Source organism: Lynx rufus, unplaced genomic scaffold (genome assembly GCF_022079265.1).
Source record: "Lynx rufus isolate CCGP_SWC_20201006 ecotype Redwood Valley unplaced genomic scaffold, mLynRuf1.p SCAF_9, whole genome shotgun sequence".
Lineage (NCBI taxonomy): Eukaryota > Metazoa > Chordata > Mammalia > Carnivora > Felidae > Lynx > Lynx rufus.
Genome location: NW_025814897.1, coordinates 21,945,803 through 21,964,491, shown reverse-complemented (window position 1 = coordinate 21,964,491; position 18,689 = coordinate 21,945,803). Strand labels below are relative to the sequence as shown.

The 18,689-nt window shown below is 56.0% G+C and overlaps 1 protein-coding gene across 1 annotated transcript; it reads right to left on the bottom strand.

Annotated features, from left to right (window-relative positions):
* Positions 1-167: 167 nt before the first annotated feature.
* ROBO3 (roundabout guidance receptor 3) lies at positions 168-17,982 on the bottom strand. The gene is made up of 28 exons (XM_047071948.1): positions 17,823-17,982; positions 14,322-14,648; positions 13,827-13,984; positions 13,228-13,348; positions 12,993-13,131; positions 12,565-12,692; positions 12,165-12,289; positions 10,786-10,957; positions 10,261-10,469; positions 9,963-10,044; positions 9,491-9,656; positions 9,134-9,300; positions 8,552-8,673; positions 8,136-8,361; positions 7,805-7,926; positions 7,382-7,553; positions 7,037-7,222; positions 6,246-6,269; positions 6,122-6,164; positions 5,778-5,917; positions 5,266-5,460; positions 4,965-5,103; positions 4,596-4,808; positions 4,066-4,217; positions 3,830-3,937; positions 3,441-3,608; positions 2,760-2,950; positions 168-227 (listed from the first exon to the last, which is right to left on the bottom strand). Exons 1-28 carry the CDS (start codon positions 17,980-17,982, stop codon positions 168-170), a joined length of 4,215 nt encoding a protein of 1,404 aa, XP_046927904.1.
* Between the last annotated feature and the right edge of the window lie 707 nt (positions 17,983-18,689).

The window sequence follows — 18,689 nt, the reverse complement described above, 5'->3', positions numbered from 1 at the left end:
AGCAAAACAAAATAAGAGCAAAGCAGACCTGGAGCCCCCAGTGAGCAAAAAGTCATCTCGGTCTGACTCCTACCCCTTGCTTTCTCCTCTGCTCCATCCATCCCAAACCGGGTCTTGTGGCGTGAGAAGCAGGCTTATCTCCTGATCTCCCCACCCCCCCACTTGCATCACCAGAAGTGGAAGAACCAGAGATCTTCCCAGACGACAACAGCATCTTGTGGGACAGGCTGGTTAGGGAAGGAGCTTTATGGAGCCATGCCCCTCAGGAAGGCACCTTTCCTACGTAGGCAGGCTCACTTCTCCCCAGCCACACCCGTAAAGGAAGGATGGAGGAACACCCAGTGAGGACCAGCCTTGTTTCCAAGGCAGAGGGTCCAGAATGGACCTAGGGAGGGAGCCAAAGGAAGGGTGGTGGGAAAATGTGGGGCCAACACCCTCTTCATACTGTGGACTCTATGAGCTTAAGAAATTGATACCATTAAACTGAAATGACTTGAGTTTGTTGAGATCATCCCCCAGAGCACCATTCTGGGGAGGGTACCTGGAGGTATGGGAAGAATTCTCTCAGTTGGGGCGGAACTGAGCATTCGTTGGCACTCAGGGCGTGTCACTTATTTCTGTTCTGCAATCGAGGGAAGAATTACATGCGTCCATCAGATTTTCCCAGTCTGCTGGTCGTAGCAACTGGTCCTGGGAAGACACTCCTGTTTTCAGCGGTCCCGGTGCCCCGCTCCCCAGAGACCAGTCCCGGATGGTTAAGAACAGGTGTTTTCTTAAAATAGACAAAGTAGCTAGATTCCACAAAAGGTAGGACCACCTATAATGGTTGCCTAGTGAGCACCCTTCAGACAAAACAACAGCACAGAGAAATGGAGCAGGACTGACAAGCCTGAGCCACAGAAAGCGGGGCAGGTGGGGGCTGGTCTTTTTTCTAACTTGGTGGGAAAGGCAGGGGCAGGACACACACAAGCTGCAGGGGATGGTGTTCCTACATGTGACCAGGGCCACCGGAGGACATCTTTAGGGAGGGCTGATCAGGAAGCAGGCCCTGGAAGGGGGTGATAATCCCCCCCCCCCCGAAACCAAGGCAGCTCTACCTGGAGGCCGCTCTGAACCCAGAGGCTGCGTGAGGCCGGGCCTGGGGGACACGGTGCTGCCTGAACTACCTTAAACCGGCCAGTCTGGTCTGGAATGTCATAATCTCAGGATGAGAAATCAGTGCTCCGGATACATATCCGTTCCTCTCTATTTGCTTTTCCTTTTTTGGATTTTGTTTTTCTTTTAGTTTCCTGGTAAAATTCCTTTTGAAAACATTCCAACCCTGTTTGCCAGACCAAAGGAGAAAAAGGGATTTGTGCACACTTAGGTCAAAGTGGCAGGAGAGGTCAGAGGCCTGGGCTTGGGGTGGGGGTGGGGAGTAGTGGCCATCCCCTGAGAGCCCAGAGCAGTTCCTGAGCCTGGGGGTGAAAAAACGAGAAGGAAACAAACCACAGAAAACCAGTGAGTGGCATGGGCTGTGGGTGGGGGAGCAATGGTCACTATGGCATTCGGGGCCAATATTTTAAAAAATCCTGTGTCAGCCAAACCCATCACATTGGGGTCTCGCCCGGCCAGGAGGTATCTGTTTGCACACATTCAGGGTCAGGGAGCCTGACAAAAGCCTGTTTTCCCTTCTTGGCTAGGGTTTCCCCCATCAACTCCTTTCTATTTTTTTTTTAATTTTTTTTAATGTTTATTTATTTTTGAGAGAGTGACAGACAGTGTGAGTGGGGGAGGGGCAGATAGAGAGGGAGACACAGAATCTGAAGCGGGCTTCAGGCTTTAAGCTATCAGCACAGAGCCTGATGCAGGACTCGAACCCACGAACCATGAGATCATGACCTGACCCAAAGTTGGACGCCTAACCGACTGAGCCACCAAGGTGCCCCAACTCCTTTTTTGCATTATTATTGTTAGGGGCATATTTCCCCCTAGAGAGGAGATAGGCCACAGAGGAGGGCACCAAGGGAGAGCCTGGCTTAGTTATCTGAAGGTGGGACAAGTTTCAGCTCCTTCAGGAGGCAGGCCAGGCCAGCATCTCTTAGCCCCTGTCCTCAGCTGGTGCTTTGACAGAAGAGTTTCAAGCGAGTGCCTTGATCTACACTGTCTCGCAGTCTTTCTTCCCCATGCCCCGCATGAAACCAGACAAGCAGGGCCCAGAGCTCTGAACAGACTCTTTTTATTTGTCCCTTTTAGACATGAGTTTCAGGTAGAAAGAGGTGGAAAGTTTCAGGTAGGAAGAGCTGGCTCTCTGGCTTTTAAGCATCATTGCTGGGAGGGAAGAGGGCCCCCCCTGCTCCTCTCTGCTCACACCCATTTACCAGGGGGAGGGACTCCCATCCAAGGCTCCCGGCCCAGGGACAAGCCCTTCCCCGTGGAACTCCCGATATCCTCATCCAGGGTCATCTTGGTTCCTAGAGACAGAAAGAGGCTAGTTTGCAAGGCCCTAGGCCCTGGCAAACAGGCTATAGGGGGGGACGTGCCTCTTTTCTCCTCAGCCCTCCTCCTGAACCCACTCTCCTCTGGGGAGCCCAGGCTCCTCCACATATCACCTTGTCCTCACCCTTTGTCACCTGTTCTCCAGGATCCCTCCCTTCCCCCTCGCCCACTGGGTCCCCTCCTTTTTGACACTTGCTCAGAAAGCCCTTCTCTCCTTTCCTGTTTCCAATCATCCCTTGGCTCGCCCCTCCTAGTCTTCTTGTCTCCCATAGTTTGCCTACCCCAGCCCCCACCTCTCCGCGTTTCCGTCCTGGTCTTTGGCTCCGGCTCCGGCTCCGGCTCCGTCCAGGGCCCCGGGAGCCTCGGGAGCTGCTGGAGCCTCTGGAGGAGTTGCTGCCAGCTGTGGAACAGGTGCTGGTGCCCTGGCCCCGGGACAGGAAGCTGGGTCGGCTGTAAGGGAGCCAGGCCTCTTCTGCAGCACAAGAGAGAAGGGCCACCAGGCCCGGGCAGAGAGCAGAAGGTCACTGTTTGCCCACTGTGCCACATTGACTGCAATCCCAGATCTGGAAGGAGGGTGGAGGGCAGGCATAGGGCCCAGGCCCTTCTGGGGGCTGAGGAGACATAGAACACCCAGCACATGGCCTTGACATAGCACCTGCTCAGACACCCAGAGGGAGCTCCCGGGCAGAGGGAGCCTTGGGAAAGGAGGGACAGAACATGGAGTCCCACTCTTGCCTCTTCTGGGCTTCAGTCCTGGGAAACTATACAACTTGGCAACTTCTGGGGATCTTTCCCAGAGAGAGCTACAGAGACATGTGTAGGATTTGATCAAGTGCATGAACCCCGCTGAAGACGAGGGGTAAGCTGGGTGAATATTAGTCCTTCATGGCTGTACTACACTAGCCGCCAGTCCCACCTTCTTGGGTAGGGATGACCTTCTGGCCTTTCCTGGCCCTCCTTACCATCCAGGTGGGGACCCCGCTGGGCCCCCAAGGGCCCGGCCTGCACCATTCTCCTCTCTCCACTGTGCTCCCGTTCCCGTTCCAAGGAGGACATGCTGCCTGCTGCCCTCAGCCCTACGGCCCAGCTTGCCTCTTCCTCTGGTGGCGGCAAGGGCGGCGGGGGCAAGTCTGGGGAGAGACCTGTTTTCAGCAGAGTCTCCCGCTCCTCCTGATACCAGTCTTCCTCCCACTCCTACTCCCTGGCACCAGGAGGCTGCGACTGAACAGCCCAAGATTTGGGTGCACCTGCTTCCTCCTCCAGCACCACCCCCCCCCCAAGCAGAGCTCACCCTTGGTTTCCTGCCTGTTCCCCCTCCTTTCACCATCTCTCAGGCCCCTGGCACCCTCACCCCCAGGACTGTGCTCCCGTCGGTAGGGAACAGCCTTGGGTTTCCGGATTCGGGCACGGGGCGCTTGAAGTGGAGGAGTCATCTCCCCAGGGACCTGCCGGGTTCTCCCTGTAGCATTAGGGGACAGGAAGAGCAGGTGAGACAGAGGATCAGGAAAGAGGCTTGAGGATGAAGAAGAAAGAAGCTTCTGAAGGGTATGGAGAAGTAGGAGCAGGTTAAGGCTTCTGCAGACTCACCTGGGGCACTGCTGGCTGTACTAGGGACAGGGCTGGGGCTGAGGTGATGGGAGGCTGTGGGTCCAGCACCCAGGCCAGCAGGCCTCCCTTCATGGCTACTCAGAGTGGGCTGGGATACACTGAGAGGGGAACTTGGACCAAGGGGCACCCTCCTGCAATGACATGAGGCCTCAGCATTTGTTCACGTGACAAACGCTAAGTGCCTACCATGTGCTAGACACTCAGACGAATAAGGCACAGCCTGCCCCCAACAAGGCTCCCCAGCTAGTGAAGTATGAGGAGAGCCATGTCTTTGAAATGCCCGAGAAGCTTGCAGAACCAGTCCAATGGAGAAACAGTCTGAAGGGAGTGAGAGACCTTGTCAGCCTCCACGTTCCTTCCCAAATCACACTTCCACTGTGACGTGGCCATGAGACCTCTGCGTCCCAGATTCATCCATCCATCCATCCATTCATCTATCCATCCAGTCATCCACTCCATAGATATGTACCCAGGGCCTATAATGTGCAAGGCATCATATACCTCCCTACCTGGGCATCTGGTGGAGATGGGGGATGTCAGTGGGGGGCTGGGGAGGGTCAGGAGGTGAGGGGGTAAGAGTGGCTGTGGACTGCTGTCCATAGGAAGATGTGGGAGAGGGGGCTTCCCCTTGGGACGGAGGGACCAAGCACCCTCCACTGGAGCTGGGCTCTGCCAGGTGGCTCCTCTCAGGCATTGGTGGACACCACTCTTCTGGCTCTGAGCTGGGGGCAAACAGGGGTGACTGAGTAGCTTCCATACCTTCCCCTTGGCCTTCCAGTTGCCCTCTTCCCTTCCTCTCCCAGCACCTCTGCCCTCCCCCTGCAGGAGGCCCTGCAGTCCCATCTGTATAGGGCATCCGCAGCAGGGCACATCCTTACCCGCCCTCCAGCTCCTCCTCAGGCCCCTGGAGGCAGCTCAGTTCACAGGAAGGGGGAGGTGGTGGCAGGGCTTCTGGCCAGTTGAGAGAGGGCATCTGCACAGGTTTTCCCAGAAGCTTTACTTTGCCTCCCCTGGCTCCTGAGGAGGGTAGGATGGGGACACACCAAGATAGGAGGCAGATGAGAAATGTCAGAAGAAAGTGCTGGGCTAGGTCCCAGAGGGGAACGGTAAAGGATGTTCTTTGGGGATCCTCTGCTCAGAGCTAAAAGGGGGGGGGGGTATTTGGAACCACAGTCATACCACTGTTCCCCTGGCTCCATTCTGGAGGAGCGTACTGGCTCCAGGTGCCTGGATCCCCTGAGGGATTTGGGGGGAATCCCCCGTGGAAGGTCTGCAGCTCCTCCCCAGCTGGGTCAATGGTGCTGTAGACAGGACCCTCAGTCGGGGCGGCAGGACCCCGGGCCGTCTGAGCCAGGTACAGGGAGATTCCTGCTTCTGAGGAGGAGAAAGAGGGAGGCCAGGGGGGGAGGCAAGGGGCAGGGGGCAGAGACAGAAAAATAGCGGACAACAGGAGAATGGAGGGCAAAAGGAGATCCCACCAGACCAACTTCTCCCCCTTCCCAAACCTTACTTCCAAACCGGGGTGAAGGTTAGGCATGAGAGAGGCTCCCCCAACTCATATCCTCCCCAAGGACTGACCAACCTCAGGAAGACTGGCAATCCTCGGCTCCCTTCAGTTTGCCCCAGTAGGTTGAGAGGAGAGAAGGGTGTTGGGGGCCAGGTGTGCCCCTGAGAGAATTAGAACTCCTCACCATTGTAATATCTGTCATCTGGGTCAGGATTGCTGGGGCAGCAGCTTCCCCTGGGCTCCGGGGCTGAGGGGCTTCGAGATGGGTGGGGCCACGAGTCTGCTAGCCATGGGTAGGGGGCGGGGCCAAGGCCCATGGGTGGCCTGAGGGAAAGCACGTGAACGCTGGGGACTGAGAGGCCGAACAGGCCAGCGAATGTAACAGTAACCAGGAGTCCTAGGGCAGTGATGGAGAATTTGGGGGTGACAGGTGGTAGGCAGCGTGGGGAGGCACTGAGGCCTGGGGAGGAAGGAGAATAGTCTCTTGATGGAGGGGATTATCCTTGAGAGATGAATTAAGAGGATTACCTGGAACTGGCACCAGAGAGGCCCTCTGAGTGTGGGAAGGACACTGGGGAAGATGAGGGGGACACTAAGTGAGAGAAGGGCCCGTACTTGGGGTCTGAACCCCACTGGAGCAGAGATATCTTACCTGCAGGTGTGTAGGCAAAGGAGGCTTCCGAAAAGGAATCCATGGGAGAAAGAGGAGGGTAAATGGAGAAAGGGTCAGAAATACTCACATTCTTGTCCCCTTCTTGGCCCCGGTCCCAATTCCACCACTCAACCTGTACCCTGGACCAATTTCATCAGAATTTCTAGGAGTGGGACTCAAGCATCAGTATTTTTCTAAAGTTCCCAAGTGATTCTTATGTGTAGCCAAGATGGGGGGGCCCCCTGATCTCAGAGACCTCTGAATCTCTCCAGACACGCCCCTTATCGGGGAGTAGCAGAAATCAAGTCGCCCCTCTCAGCGGGCCCCACCTTTCCACCCAGATCCCGCCCCACAATTTAACGTCCAGGGTCCTGGCCACCCACCTGCTGCTAGGCCCCGCCTTTCAGGAAATGAGTTTTCCCCCTCTCCAGAATTGCCCCTTCTATACAGAGACGGATGGCAAAGCCCGCTGTCTTATCGAGGCATCTTAGGGGGAAATTTTACCCCTGTCCCCAGATTCAGGTACGGGCTCCGCCGTTCCCCCAGTCCCGTCGGCTCCCTGCCCCATCTTTGCGTACCCCGCCCCTCTGCAAGGGGCTGAGCTGTGGTGCGACCCCTTCCTTCTGACTCCCCCGCCCCCCCACTCACCGAGCCGTGAGCCCCTCCCGTCCCGCTCTCGGTTCCGCCCGCCTCCCTCCCTCCAGGCTCCGCCCACTCCAAGGCGCTCCTCTCGGTCTTCCCAAAGCCCAAGTGCGCCCCTCGGCCCGCGCAGGCCCCCAGGTCCCGCTCACCCGTGTAGTGACTGAGCTCCTTGCGCTGCCTCCGGCGCCGGTAGAGGACGCCGCAGAGCCCGAGGAGCAGCGCCCCGCACGCGGCGCCGCTGCCCGCGAGGAAGGCAGGCTCCCGCAACACCTTCGCCAGCCGCTCCGCCAGCCCCGGGCCCACCTCAAGCCCAGGCTCCAATCCCGGCGGGGAAGCTGTAGGGGTCAGAAAGGTGAGGGGACTAGGGGCCTGGAAACCCGGGAGCGAGGAAGGGGTCATCCCTGACCCCGCAGGCACGGTTACACTAGGACCCCACTTCAGTTCCCCAGCGCGCCCACCCCCACCCCCACTCCCACTCCCACCCCCGGACTCACGCAGTTGCACTGACACCGGGGCACTGGCCACGCCCACGCCCACGCTGGTGGCCGCCGCGACCTGGGTCCGGTAGAGAACACCGGGCAGCAGTCCCCGGAGCACCGCAGAGCGTGCCCAGCCTGCCGCAGACCGGTTGAGGTGGAAGCGACTCTCATTGCCCAGGCACCATATCTGGGGAGAGGAGACCGGGGTTCAGAGAGTCTGAAATGGGATCCTGGCCTCACGTGGAAACTTGAAGCTCTGAATGGTAGACGGGGCTTAGCCAGGCATCGTTCAGCCTGGAGGGATACTCTTGAAACCTCTCTCCTTTCCCCCAACCTCATCTCCAACCCCAAAGCCAGTCCTGGGTTTCCTCCTCCCTAATCCTAGCCCCTAGATCCTCCCTCTCCCTCCCCTCCCCAGTCCCTTCCCAAACCCTGTACCTGGTATTCCTTGATGATCCCATTTTGCTGGGAAGGGAGTGGAGGTTCCCAGGACACTGTGACACTGCTGTTGCCTTCACCCCCCAGGGCTACTGTCACTCCCTGGGGGGGACCACTGGGGGCTGGGCCAGGGTAGAGCATGGTGAGAAAGACACAGTCATGCCAGCTACCCTTCCTGCCCCAACCTGCCCCCTCCCAGGTTGACATCTTAGGGAAGGAAGGTATCTTTTCTTCCCACAACTCCCCTTGCTCTCCCCCTGCAAACCTTTATCCTCCCCCACTCCCTCTTTCCTGTTGTCTATTCATCAGCTCTGTGCACCACCTCCCTTACCCTCCTCAGGAATGCTTCTGGTCATGAAGGGACTTTCAGGCCCCAGCCCCTCCTGGCCTTGGGCTTGCACCTTGACCTGAATTTGGGTCCCTGGGGGGAGTCCTCTTAGCACAGTACTTTGCTGGCTTGGGGACTGTAGGTCCAGTACTGTCCAGTGTCCCCCATCAGGGCCTGCTACCTTCCAAGACACTCGGAAACCTTGCACCAGCTGGACTGGGCCATCTACCTACAGGAGACAGGACAAAGCATACCAGAAGGAGAAGTAAGGACCACACAAGTCCTCCAGGTCCTGTCCCTCCTCCACTTACCTGTCTTTCCCAGCCACTCACTTCCCACTTTCCCGTACCCATTCTTGGAGATCTCTACCACCCCCATCATAGTCCCTGCCCTTAACCTCATCCCCATGCCACACTCACAGTCCAGGACACCTGCAAGGTCCGGGGCCCAAGGACTATGGGCTCCTGCATACGCACGGCCACTTCAGCCAGTCCCCTCTGGCCTCTCCATGGGTCCTCCACTGGCCTGGATGGGTTGCTGTCTATTGACCAAAAAGCCCACTCAGCAAGGGCCACCAAGGATAGAGTCAGACTGAAAGTGTGCTGTACCGACTGTATCCTCAGTCCTCCAGAGCACACCCCAGCCTCAGGAGGGGGCTGGTCAGGGGAATAGCTTCCAGAGGTGGGCCTGTGTGTCCAGCAAATGTGAATCTACTTTCTGCATAACCACATATGTAGCCTTTAAAGACCTCAGTTCCTCATCTCTAACATGAAGATGAACTCTCCAGTGTCCCTTCCAGTCCTCATAAGCTACGTTATCTGTGGGTAATCCCCTCTTCTCTTGTCCCTAGATGAGAGGGAGGCCTGACCTACTCCAGGCTGGGCCACAGTAGAGACATGACACAGCAGAAGAGAGTGGCTGTGCTCCCGTGGTTTGGGGGGAGGCGTGCTCTGCAGCATTTCATGTCATAGCCTTGAGCCAGGGACTCTGGCCCTACTCACCCCGGGTGCGGACAGGCTCAGAGACAGGGCTGGGCTCACTGAGGCCCCAGGCTCCCACAGCTCGTACCAGGAACAGATAGATGGTGTTGGGCTGCAGACCGCTGACAGTGTGTGTCTCCAGCTGCACGCCATCTGCCACTGTCCGCCACGTGTTGCCAGCTGCTTGGCTGCAACAGGAATGGGGTGACAGACTTGTCTGAGCCTGGGGACCCCTCATCCATTCTCTGTGGCCCCCTACTATCTCCTTGCCCTGGGAGAGGGAACTGGCAAAACTCTCCCCACCATAGCAAAGACCCTAAGGACATAAGATTCCCTTCTTCCATCTTTCCAGGTTTGCTTTCAACATTTTCTCCATACCTGAAGGCCTCTATCACGTAAGAGGTGACTGTGGCCCCCGCCTGCGGGTTGGGCTTCCAGGTCAGGGTAATGCTGTTCTTGGTGATCTCAGTGACCAGTGGCTGAGAGGGAGGCCCTGGAGGGGTACTGGGCTCCGTAGGGGGCTCTGATGAAACTCCCCAGTCCTCTGCAGTGAGGCGATAATCTTTCAGTAGAAGGATGGGAAAGGGACGGCACCTGCGTCACCAGCCTCCTTCCCAGAGAAGCTCTGGGGCTGTGGCATTGGTAATGGTGGAGACGGGGACGTGGTTACTGAACTGACCCCTCCTCACATCTGCCTCCCGAGGGCATCACTTGTGTCAAGCTCCTCCTCACCACCATGGCCGTGGCATTTGGAAGATAAATCAGTTCTGGGGCTCAGGGAGGTACTGAGTACCTTCGAAGCAGGTTTGGATGAAGGTGCTGGCAAAGCAAGGGGACAAACAAAACTCACCCCGCCTCCTAAGCCAGCTACTCCATGTGGCCTCCCCTGTGGAACTCTTGGCCACACAGCTGTAGAAACCCATGTCCATCTCCTGCGGGAGAGGGTAGAGGACTGGCAAACAGAGTGGATCAAGGTAGGGCGAGGGGGTGGCAGTGGGTATACAGAAGGGTGGTGAGGGCATTGTACACTTTAGGCCGTCTAAGCAGAGGAGTAGAAATGGAGTTAGTCCCAGAGGGTACTTCCGAGATTTGGGCATGTGGACTGTGTGGCCATTCTCGGTTACTCAGGGCCCAGGGGTGAGACTCACCTGCACCCTGGCGATGTACAGGGTACCGTTGGCCATTAGATTGAGTTGCACGTCGTCCCCCTGCAGCCACTGCCCGTCCTTCTTCCACTGGATGCTAGGTTGAGGGTTCCCAGTCACTCTGCATGGCAGCCACACAGAGGAGCCAAGTGCCAGCGTCTGATTGGCTGGTCCCTGGAGGATGATGGGAGGCAGCCCGTCCAAGGAGGAGGCTGAGAGAGGAAGAACTTGGGCACCTCAGGAGAGGATCCTGGGTTCAGGAAACCAGCCCCTTGTCCTCCTTCTCTGCTCCTTCAGCCCTCCTTCCCCTGGAGATTGGAAGGGTTTCGATAACCATCTGTAGTCTCTGCCTGGAACCAGCCATCTATTACTGGCTTCTGTAGCTGATTTCCTAACTTCAAGGCCATGTCTCAGGAACACGCCCCTCCCCTTGCAGACATATGATACAGAACCCAAGAAAAACAGATGTCCTTAAGCCATGATTTCCTTCCAGGCCATGGGGCCAGGCCTCTCTCCATGAGCACTTACCTGCTTTTACCTCCAACAGGGCCTTGGCCAGGATGCTGCCGGCCACACTAACAGCCTGACACACATAGTAGCCAGCGTCCCCACTCTGCACATCAGTAATGTTCAGCTGGCCTCTGGGAGAGACTGAGAAGCGCCCCTTGGGCTGAAGTGGCTGACTGGGGAAAAGCAGGACCTGTGGACAAAGCCAGGACACGAGACAAGGAATGAACAGGCAGCTGGCAGAGAGATCCCCATTCCCATCAACCCCTGAATTCAGAGAATCCCTAAGGTTCTAGTTCATACTGTCCCCAGCCAGTTATATGACCTTGGGCAAAATAGTTAGATTGACTCACAAAAATGTGGAAATTTTATGAGATGATATTGGGGTGCACTTCCTAGCTTTGTGATTACTAGTTGGGAAACTCTGAGCAACATATTTAACCTTCCTGAGCCCCAGTTTCCACAAAGTTGATAGTCATGAGGATAGTCATGAGGATTAAATGACTAAACATATGAAAATCTTTTAATGCATTGTGTGATAATTGTCAAAAACTTTCCCCTTCTTTCTGGCTTTAACATTTTACGTTACCTAGATACATGGAAGGTAGGGAAGGTGGTTGGGTCACAGGTAAATGGCACCAGGCTGATCCCCTGATGGATACCTACTCCCACCCTCTACTACCACCAGCATTTTTATTCATTTAAAATACAGCAATCCCAGATGCTAGAGAAGATATTGGAAAATTGTGGCTGTGGATTTGAAATGAGGTAGTGGGAGAGCTGGTTTTCCAGGGAGGTGGAGTTAGGCAGACTTATTTTATTATACTGACCCTGCTTCCTAGGAGCAAAATGCCCACCTTTCACCTAGTGGGCGGGACTCATGTTGTAACTTCAGTTAATATTCCTTCCTGTTGTGCAATCAGCAATTTGTTTGCAAAGATTGGAGAGGGGTGCCTGTGAGCTCCCCCTGGTGGAAGTCCCTTGTAAAATGATGAGCAAGTAATGCTGTTCGCTGGGCAGCTTTGGTACAGTACACACTTTCCAGAGCAGCATATTAAAGCCCAGACCCCAGGTGTCTGGGAGAGGAGGCATCCAAGTGGATGTGCTACATCCTCAGGGCAGCCTTGCCTAAAATAGAAGGATTCTCCAAGGAATTACCATACAGGACTATTTCCTTTCACCTAAACATATTATCAGTTTTTTTTTTTTTTAAAGTGTTCGGTATGTTAGCTAGCCCTTTTATATTCATTATCTTATTTGACCCACCCAAATAACCTGCAAGGGTTTCTGGGAGGACCAAAGGTAAAACAGAGAGAAGTGTGCAGAGAATACAGAAGCGGGGAGGCTAAGACCCAGAGGAGAAGATTGTGGGAAGGCCCACCATGCAGCTGGCCACCTACTTGACTTCCCTCCTTCTGCCAGAAGATGGCAGGTGGGGGGTTTCCTTTGGTCTCGCATTGGAAAGCCACGCTCTCTCCAGGAGCTGCCATCTGGTCCTGGGGCTGGGTGACCAGCTGGGGAGGGACTGGGAAGGGGGAGGGGATAAAGGAACAGGGAGTCAGGGTACTCAGAAGGGAGACTGAGGGAACAGGAGAGAGAAGCCCAAGCTTGGCTTAAGTAAGAGCAGATATCCATCTCTTGTTCAAGCCTGTTCAGCTCTCTCCTTCTAGAAGTGTCAAGGGATCCCCCCCCACCACCATATCTCCCATTCTGTCCTTTGTCCCTCATTCTCCTCTTCATCCCATCCTCCCTGGTCCCTCATTTCATCCCTGCTTCTGACAGTCCCAGGCCAGCCCTCACCGTGAACACTGAGGGAGCCAGATGCTTCGGCACGGCCCACGCTGTTCTCAGCCACACAGGTGTACGTCCCCTCATCGTCCGCACTCACACGCCCGATCCAAAGGCTGTGGTCACTCCGGATCTCATACCTGCTCCACTCCCCACCCCCAGAATGGGTTGGCCACAGCTAGAGACCCCTTCTCTCTCCCCCAGACAGACACCAGGATCAGGGTACGTAAAGACAAGGTAGGCCTCAACAGGGACAGAGGCTGGTACCCACGGACCCATGAAAGGAGCTGGGGACTGGAGAGGGGAGGGGCCACAGGCTCCAGGGTAACAGATTTCTCTGAGCTGTCAAGTGAGAGGGTGTCTGCCTGTCCCTTTTCTAGGGCAGGGTGTGCTCTTGAGTGGTTGGGTCTCCTTACAGGCAGGAGGAGGGGGCTTCTCACCTGCCTGTGGGTAGTTCCCCATCTTCCTTGCGCCATCTTAGACGAGGTGGCGGATCTCCTTGCACCTCACATGGGAAATCCACGGGGGCATCTGCCAGGACCACCTGATTCACAGGTCTACGCAGGAATGAGGGTCGCTCTATGGATCGGGAAGGAGTGAATCATCAAGGGATCTGCACAGCTTCTTACTGCCCAGGCTGCACACCCCCATAATTCCCAAACTCCCTGTGCCTACCCAGGACCACAAGTTCGGCTGCCCCACTCTCCCGTTCTCCTGCCATGTTGGAGGCCACACACACATACATCCCTGCATCACTCTTGAGTGTATGTGACATCATCAGCTTCCCTCCACGAATCTGCAGAGTAATAATGGTAACTTTGGTCTTTTGTAACCATCAAAGTATATTTATTTATTTGATCCTCCTAGTAAACTAATGAAAACCTGTAAAGTTGACTCACTTATCAGATAAGGAATCCTTAAGTGATTTACCCAAGGTGGGGCTCAGGTCTGTGTTTGTTCCCACAGCCCAAACCACCTCCCACAAGTCCCTGGGGCATCTTGCTCCCCACCTAATTCATACCAGTTTCTTCCTATCCATCCTTAACTTATCCCTTACTTAATAGCTGCCTCTCAGTCTCTGGTCAGCTGATACCCTGACCTTAAATCTCCTGCCTTATCACATCTAAGACATTATTCCTCGCCCCTCCAAGACCCTGAGATTCACTGCTTCCTCCTTTGAGACATACCCAACCCCCTAACCTGTGGCTCCACCTTTCATGATGGCTCTGGCCCTGGCCCTTAGTCAGATCCCTAGCCAGGGCACGCCTCCTCACCGTGATCCTTCCCTCCTCCTCCTTGAGTCTTGCACTGTCCTTCCTCCAAGACACGGAAGGCTCTGGGTGGCCACGGGGGGGCACGCATTCCATTACCGCTGGCTCCCCCACTGCCACCACCACGTTCCCAGGAGACTGCCGGAAATCATCACGGAGGACTGTAAAGAGAGACAGACAGACAAGGACAGAGACAGAGACAAAGAGACAGTGAGAATGAATGACCAGGGGAATAAACGGGAGTAACTGGGTTAAGACACAAGGCAATTGTTTTGGGGAGGGCTGTATCACCGCAGACGGGAACTCTTGCCCAGGGGCCAAAATACCAGGGCCACTTCCTCCCTCCGGTCAAGGCATGGATGTTAGAGACCAAAGGTCACGGTCTCCAAAGAAGATGTTGAAGGAGCTGAGATCGGGCTGGTTCTGGATCGGATTATCTGGTACCCTCCCGCCTCCCCTAGGCTGGGGAAGCAACCAGCGGACAGTGCGGACTCTCACCTGCCACTTCTAGCGAGGCATTTCTACTAGCAGCTGCCCCCAGGTAGTTGCGCGCCACGCAAGTGTAGACACCTTCGTCGGGCCGCGCGCGGCGCCCGTGAACGATGCGCGGGAAGAAGAGTGCCCCGCTGGGCAGCAGCAGGCGGTGCGCGCGCGGGTCCTCGCGCGCAGTGGCCACTCGCGCCCCATTCTTGTACCACTCGATGTTGGGCCGGGGCCGGCCCTCCGCGCGACAGGGCAGAGTGGCCGGCTCGCCTCTGGAGACCAAGAGATCAGGCGGCTGCTCCACGATGCGCGGCATCGCGTCCTCCGGCTCGAACCTTGACGCTAAGAGTAGGGGTGTTGGCACAGAGCATTTAGACCGGGAAATTAGGGGAGAGATTGAGGCTCCAGAGAGAAAAATAACCACTCCTGCCCACCCTGCCCACCCTTTCTCTGTAGGGTCCATTGTCTCCTCTGGGAAGGCACTCCCACGTTCTTGGGCTGGTGAGGACACACGTTACAAACAGGCAGATCGGTAGAGGAATCAGGACACCAACTCCTAGGCTGGCTTTCTAGGCTGCCCAAAGACAGACACTAGCCTTCTCTCTGGCCAAGTTTGAGTGACAGGGCTTCCCCTCCAGCCCAGTGTTATTCAGTCTCCCACCCTCACTGGTTTTCAGATTGTCCTTGCCCCTGAAGACCTGCACCAGAGCTAACACTTGTTTCTTGGCCCTCTGCATGGCCGCGGATCATAAAAATGGAGAATGGGGACAAGCCTGGAGTCCCTCCCTTAGGAAAGGTAAGAGGAGATTGATCCGACTAGAGACTGGACTAGAAGGGGTTCTTAACCTGGAGCCAATGCATGGACATGGAGCCCTTCTTCTTCTTTTTCATTTCTTAAAAAAAAATTTTTTTTTATTAAGTAAACTCAATGCCCAACATGGGGCTCCAACTCACAACCTTGAGATCAAGAGTCACCTGCTCTCCCAACTGAGCCAGCCAGGTGCCCCTCTTACTGACACCCCAGACAATCATGCTTGGAAAAACCTGTAGAGTCACAGGACTTGAGTGAAAATGGTAGTGAAAATGTTAGTAGTGGCTCCTTTTCTAGAGGTGCAAAGTTTTCAACAGATTATTCTACAGGTTGATCGACGGATAGAGGCTAAGAACCACTGGGAAGGGGATTCCTCTCCTTCCTGTCTCATCAGATCCATTCACCTGGATGTTCTGTTCCTGCCTCTCACTTGGCCTACAGACTTCTGCTGGCTTCATCCTCTGCACTTGCCTTGGGATCCAGGATCCTGGAACCCCTTAGGCTCAGACACTTCCAGCTTCTTCTGAAGTGGATTCGTGACCCATGGCGGCCAGTAGGCGCCGCTGCTGCCTCGCGTGATTTGGTGTCCTCCGATAACCAGGGACTACCCCCGCTTCTGTTTTCTACCTTACCCTTCCCCGCCCGCGCCCCTCCCACTCTGTTCCAAAATCCGCAGGGACCTCCCTGTAGCTTCACGCTTCGTGTGGGATCGGGTTTCATTTTCCCACCCCTACCCTGAGAAGTTCTTATGGAGACTAGGCCGGAAGGAGGTTGCCCCATGCTGGTACTGTCCCGGGGAGAATTTATTTAACTGGCTAGGACCAGATTAGTGTCCCTCCTACTTAGGGAAGGGAGTAATTTTTCTCCGGTTGCTTCCTTCCAAATGGAGATCTCTGCTTCTCGGTCGTCTCTTCCCCTGCACCTCGTCCCCGTCCGGTTTAGACAGACCTCCATCCTGAGCGACACTAGAGTGGTGAAGAGCTCAGGGGTCGTCCTGGAACCAAGTAGGGATGGGATCTCAGATTTGACACTTCCAGACTGCAAGAACTTGGGCAAATTATTGAATTTGTTTGAGTCTCAGTTTATTTATTTTAAATATGGGAGTAGTGACAGGGTTGTCTTCAGATCATAATATATGTAAAGCAATTGAGGGAAGGCTCAATATATATGTCAATTCTGTGATGACTTGAGGGCTCTCCCTCCCTGGCCTACCTTAGCTTATCTTGGCTACTATAGTCTATACCTGACTCAGATTCTAAAAGGCCCCAATATTCCTTTGTTCCCCTTCACAAATCATTAGAGTGTACTGGAAATAGGTTTGTTATTGCTAAGCTTTATGTTGCTTCTGTGACCCCTGGGGTACTTTTCATCTTTTCTGAATTTGTTTCCTCACTTGCAAAATGTGGCCATCAACGCCTTCCCTACATACCTCCTTACATTTTCCAGCTTGAATGAGGCAGTGTATGGTGGAACCTACACCCTAAGAGCGCTGGGGGAACGGAGGTGTGTCTGGGGCGTCTGTGAGAAGGGCTCTCTCTGTGCCTACCCTCCTGGGAATCTACAGCGGGTCAGGAATTTGGAGACCTCCGGCTCATTTCCGACTTTCTTCGTCCCTGCTCCTTCGTGTACATACCACACCCTTCTGGTCGGCCCTTTCCCCCTAATTCCTGTAGACACAGCTGCAGGCGCCCTTTCCCTGGAATTTCTTCCCTGTCATTCCCGGTCTCAGGAGAGGCTCAGACAGCAGCTAATGAATAGCTAATGATCATGCTAATAGGGCTCTGGGGCTCCTCCCCCAGCACCTGGAGTACCCCAGACACAAACACATGCACATTGTCTAGGTCTCCTTTACCGTCATCTTCGAGTTTCCAGGACCGTGCTGCCCCTAGATTCGAGTGGGTGGATGTCAAGGGATGGGGACTGGGGAGGAACCACGGGGGAAATCACCCGCAAAGAGGTCCGGGAAAGCGGGGGATTCCCGACACCGCCCGCAGGGGGCGCGATCGGGCCTCTCCCCAGACTCCGGGAGATCGACTCTGGCCGCCTCCCCGCCGCGCTAGGGGCGAGCGCGCTGTCTAGTCATTTATTAATCACCGTAATTAGCGGTAACGACCTCGCCGCCGGCGCAGCCAGCCCGCCGCAGTTCCGCGGGGTGGGCCGGGGTGAGTTCCACCTCTGAGGGGCAAACTTCTGAGTTTCCCTAAAACGGTCTCAGCGTCTGTCGCCCCCTGTAGTAAACACGCCCAACATTTTAGCTTCCTCATCCTAATCCTAAGTGAGCTCTTGGAAAACTTAGGGTCCCGAAGGAAAACTTGCTACCTGGGTGAGTCACTAAGTGGTGCGGCTTGGTCACCGCGTTTCCTCCTCTGTCCTCCCTGCAGTGGGTCCCAGCCACTCTAAGCTCCGTAGTTGCCCGTCACCAGCCACGGTTCTCCTCACTTGGGGCGGCAGTGGCGGTCGGTGGGGCAGGTGGAGAGCAACGGACTTAGCAGCCATCTCCTCCCAAGCCCTCGATCTTCCGTCGATACCTCCACTCGGGTGCTAGAAGCTCCAAATTATCCCCTGGTCCCCAATCCGGAGGAGGCGCTAGGAGGCGCCGCTTGGTCCCAGTTATTGGGACAGGAGCTCTTTGACCTCCCCTTCCACGACGCCCTCCCACCTTACACCATCCCTTGATCTGAGGTCCCCATGGAGCAAGGTCTTACCGTTGAAAGAGGGATCGCCGGGGGGCAGCAGGCTGTGGTTGAGCGCCGCTACCGAGGAGTTGAAGCCGAAGAGCAGGTCACTGGAGTTGGAAATGTCCCCCGCCAGGGAGTCCGCGAACAAGTTCATCTGCAGCAGTGTTTTGAGCAGGTAGCGCAGCATGGCGCGACCCAACTGGGACCGGGGCGGGGGGCTCGGGGCCCAGCCCCTGGGTCTGAGACCCGCGGGCCGGGAGCCGAAAGCCCCTCCACAGCCTCTGCGCACTGCCCCAGCCACGGTGCCGCTCTCCTGCCGGCGCGCCTGGGTACGGTGCGTGCCTCCGCGTGCCCTCCTCCTTCCCTCGTCCTTCTCTCCACCCCCCAGTGCCGGGGTCCCCCGGGAGCTGGGCGGGCGGAAAGCAGGTGCCACGCCGATCACGGCGTAATTAAGGGATTAATCCGCCTCCTTCCACCCTCCCATCCCCACCCGGATGGCCACTAGCAGGGCCAGAGACTAGAGTTGCGTAGCGCGCGAGTTGGAGTCCCCGCCCCGCGCCCCGCGTCCTGGGTCGGGTTCTGGACACCGCAGGAGAGTTTCCCTCCTTTCTCAAAGCAGCCAAGATGAGGGGCGAGGCTCTGTCGGACTCTGCCCTTATGACTGACTTTAAAACAAGAATCCCATCTCTCTTTTAACGGCCCTTAGGCAAAAGAGCAAGAACACTCCCCTGGCTGTCAAAGCCCTGGCTTTCATTTCCTCCCAAGTCCGGGGTCTTAGCGGCGCAGTGCTGGAGGCTGGGGTGGTTTGGAGCGGAAGTTGGGAGTGGGTGGGGAATAACTGCATGGCACGTCCACCCCTTTACCCCGCGGCCGCCCGTTTGGCAGCCGAGAAGC

Excerpts from the sequence above, each read along its gene's own strand:
- ROBO3 (XM_047071948.1), bottom strand. The coding sequence starts at position 17,982 with ATGCTGCGCTACCTGCTCAAAACACTGCTGCAGATGAACTTGTTCGCG. Across the intron at positions 13,132-13,227 it reads AGCCGAACTTGTGGTCCTGG|AGCGACCCTCATTCCTGCGT; the intron begins GTAGGCACAGGG and ends CCCGATCCATAG. Across the intron at positions 4,218-4,595 it reads CATCTCCACCAGATGCCCAG|GAGGGTGCCCCTTGGTCCAA; the intron begins GTAGGGAGGTAT and ends ATGTCATTGCAG.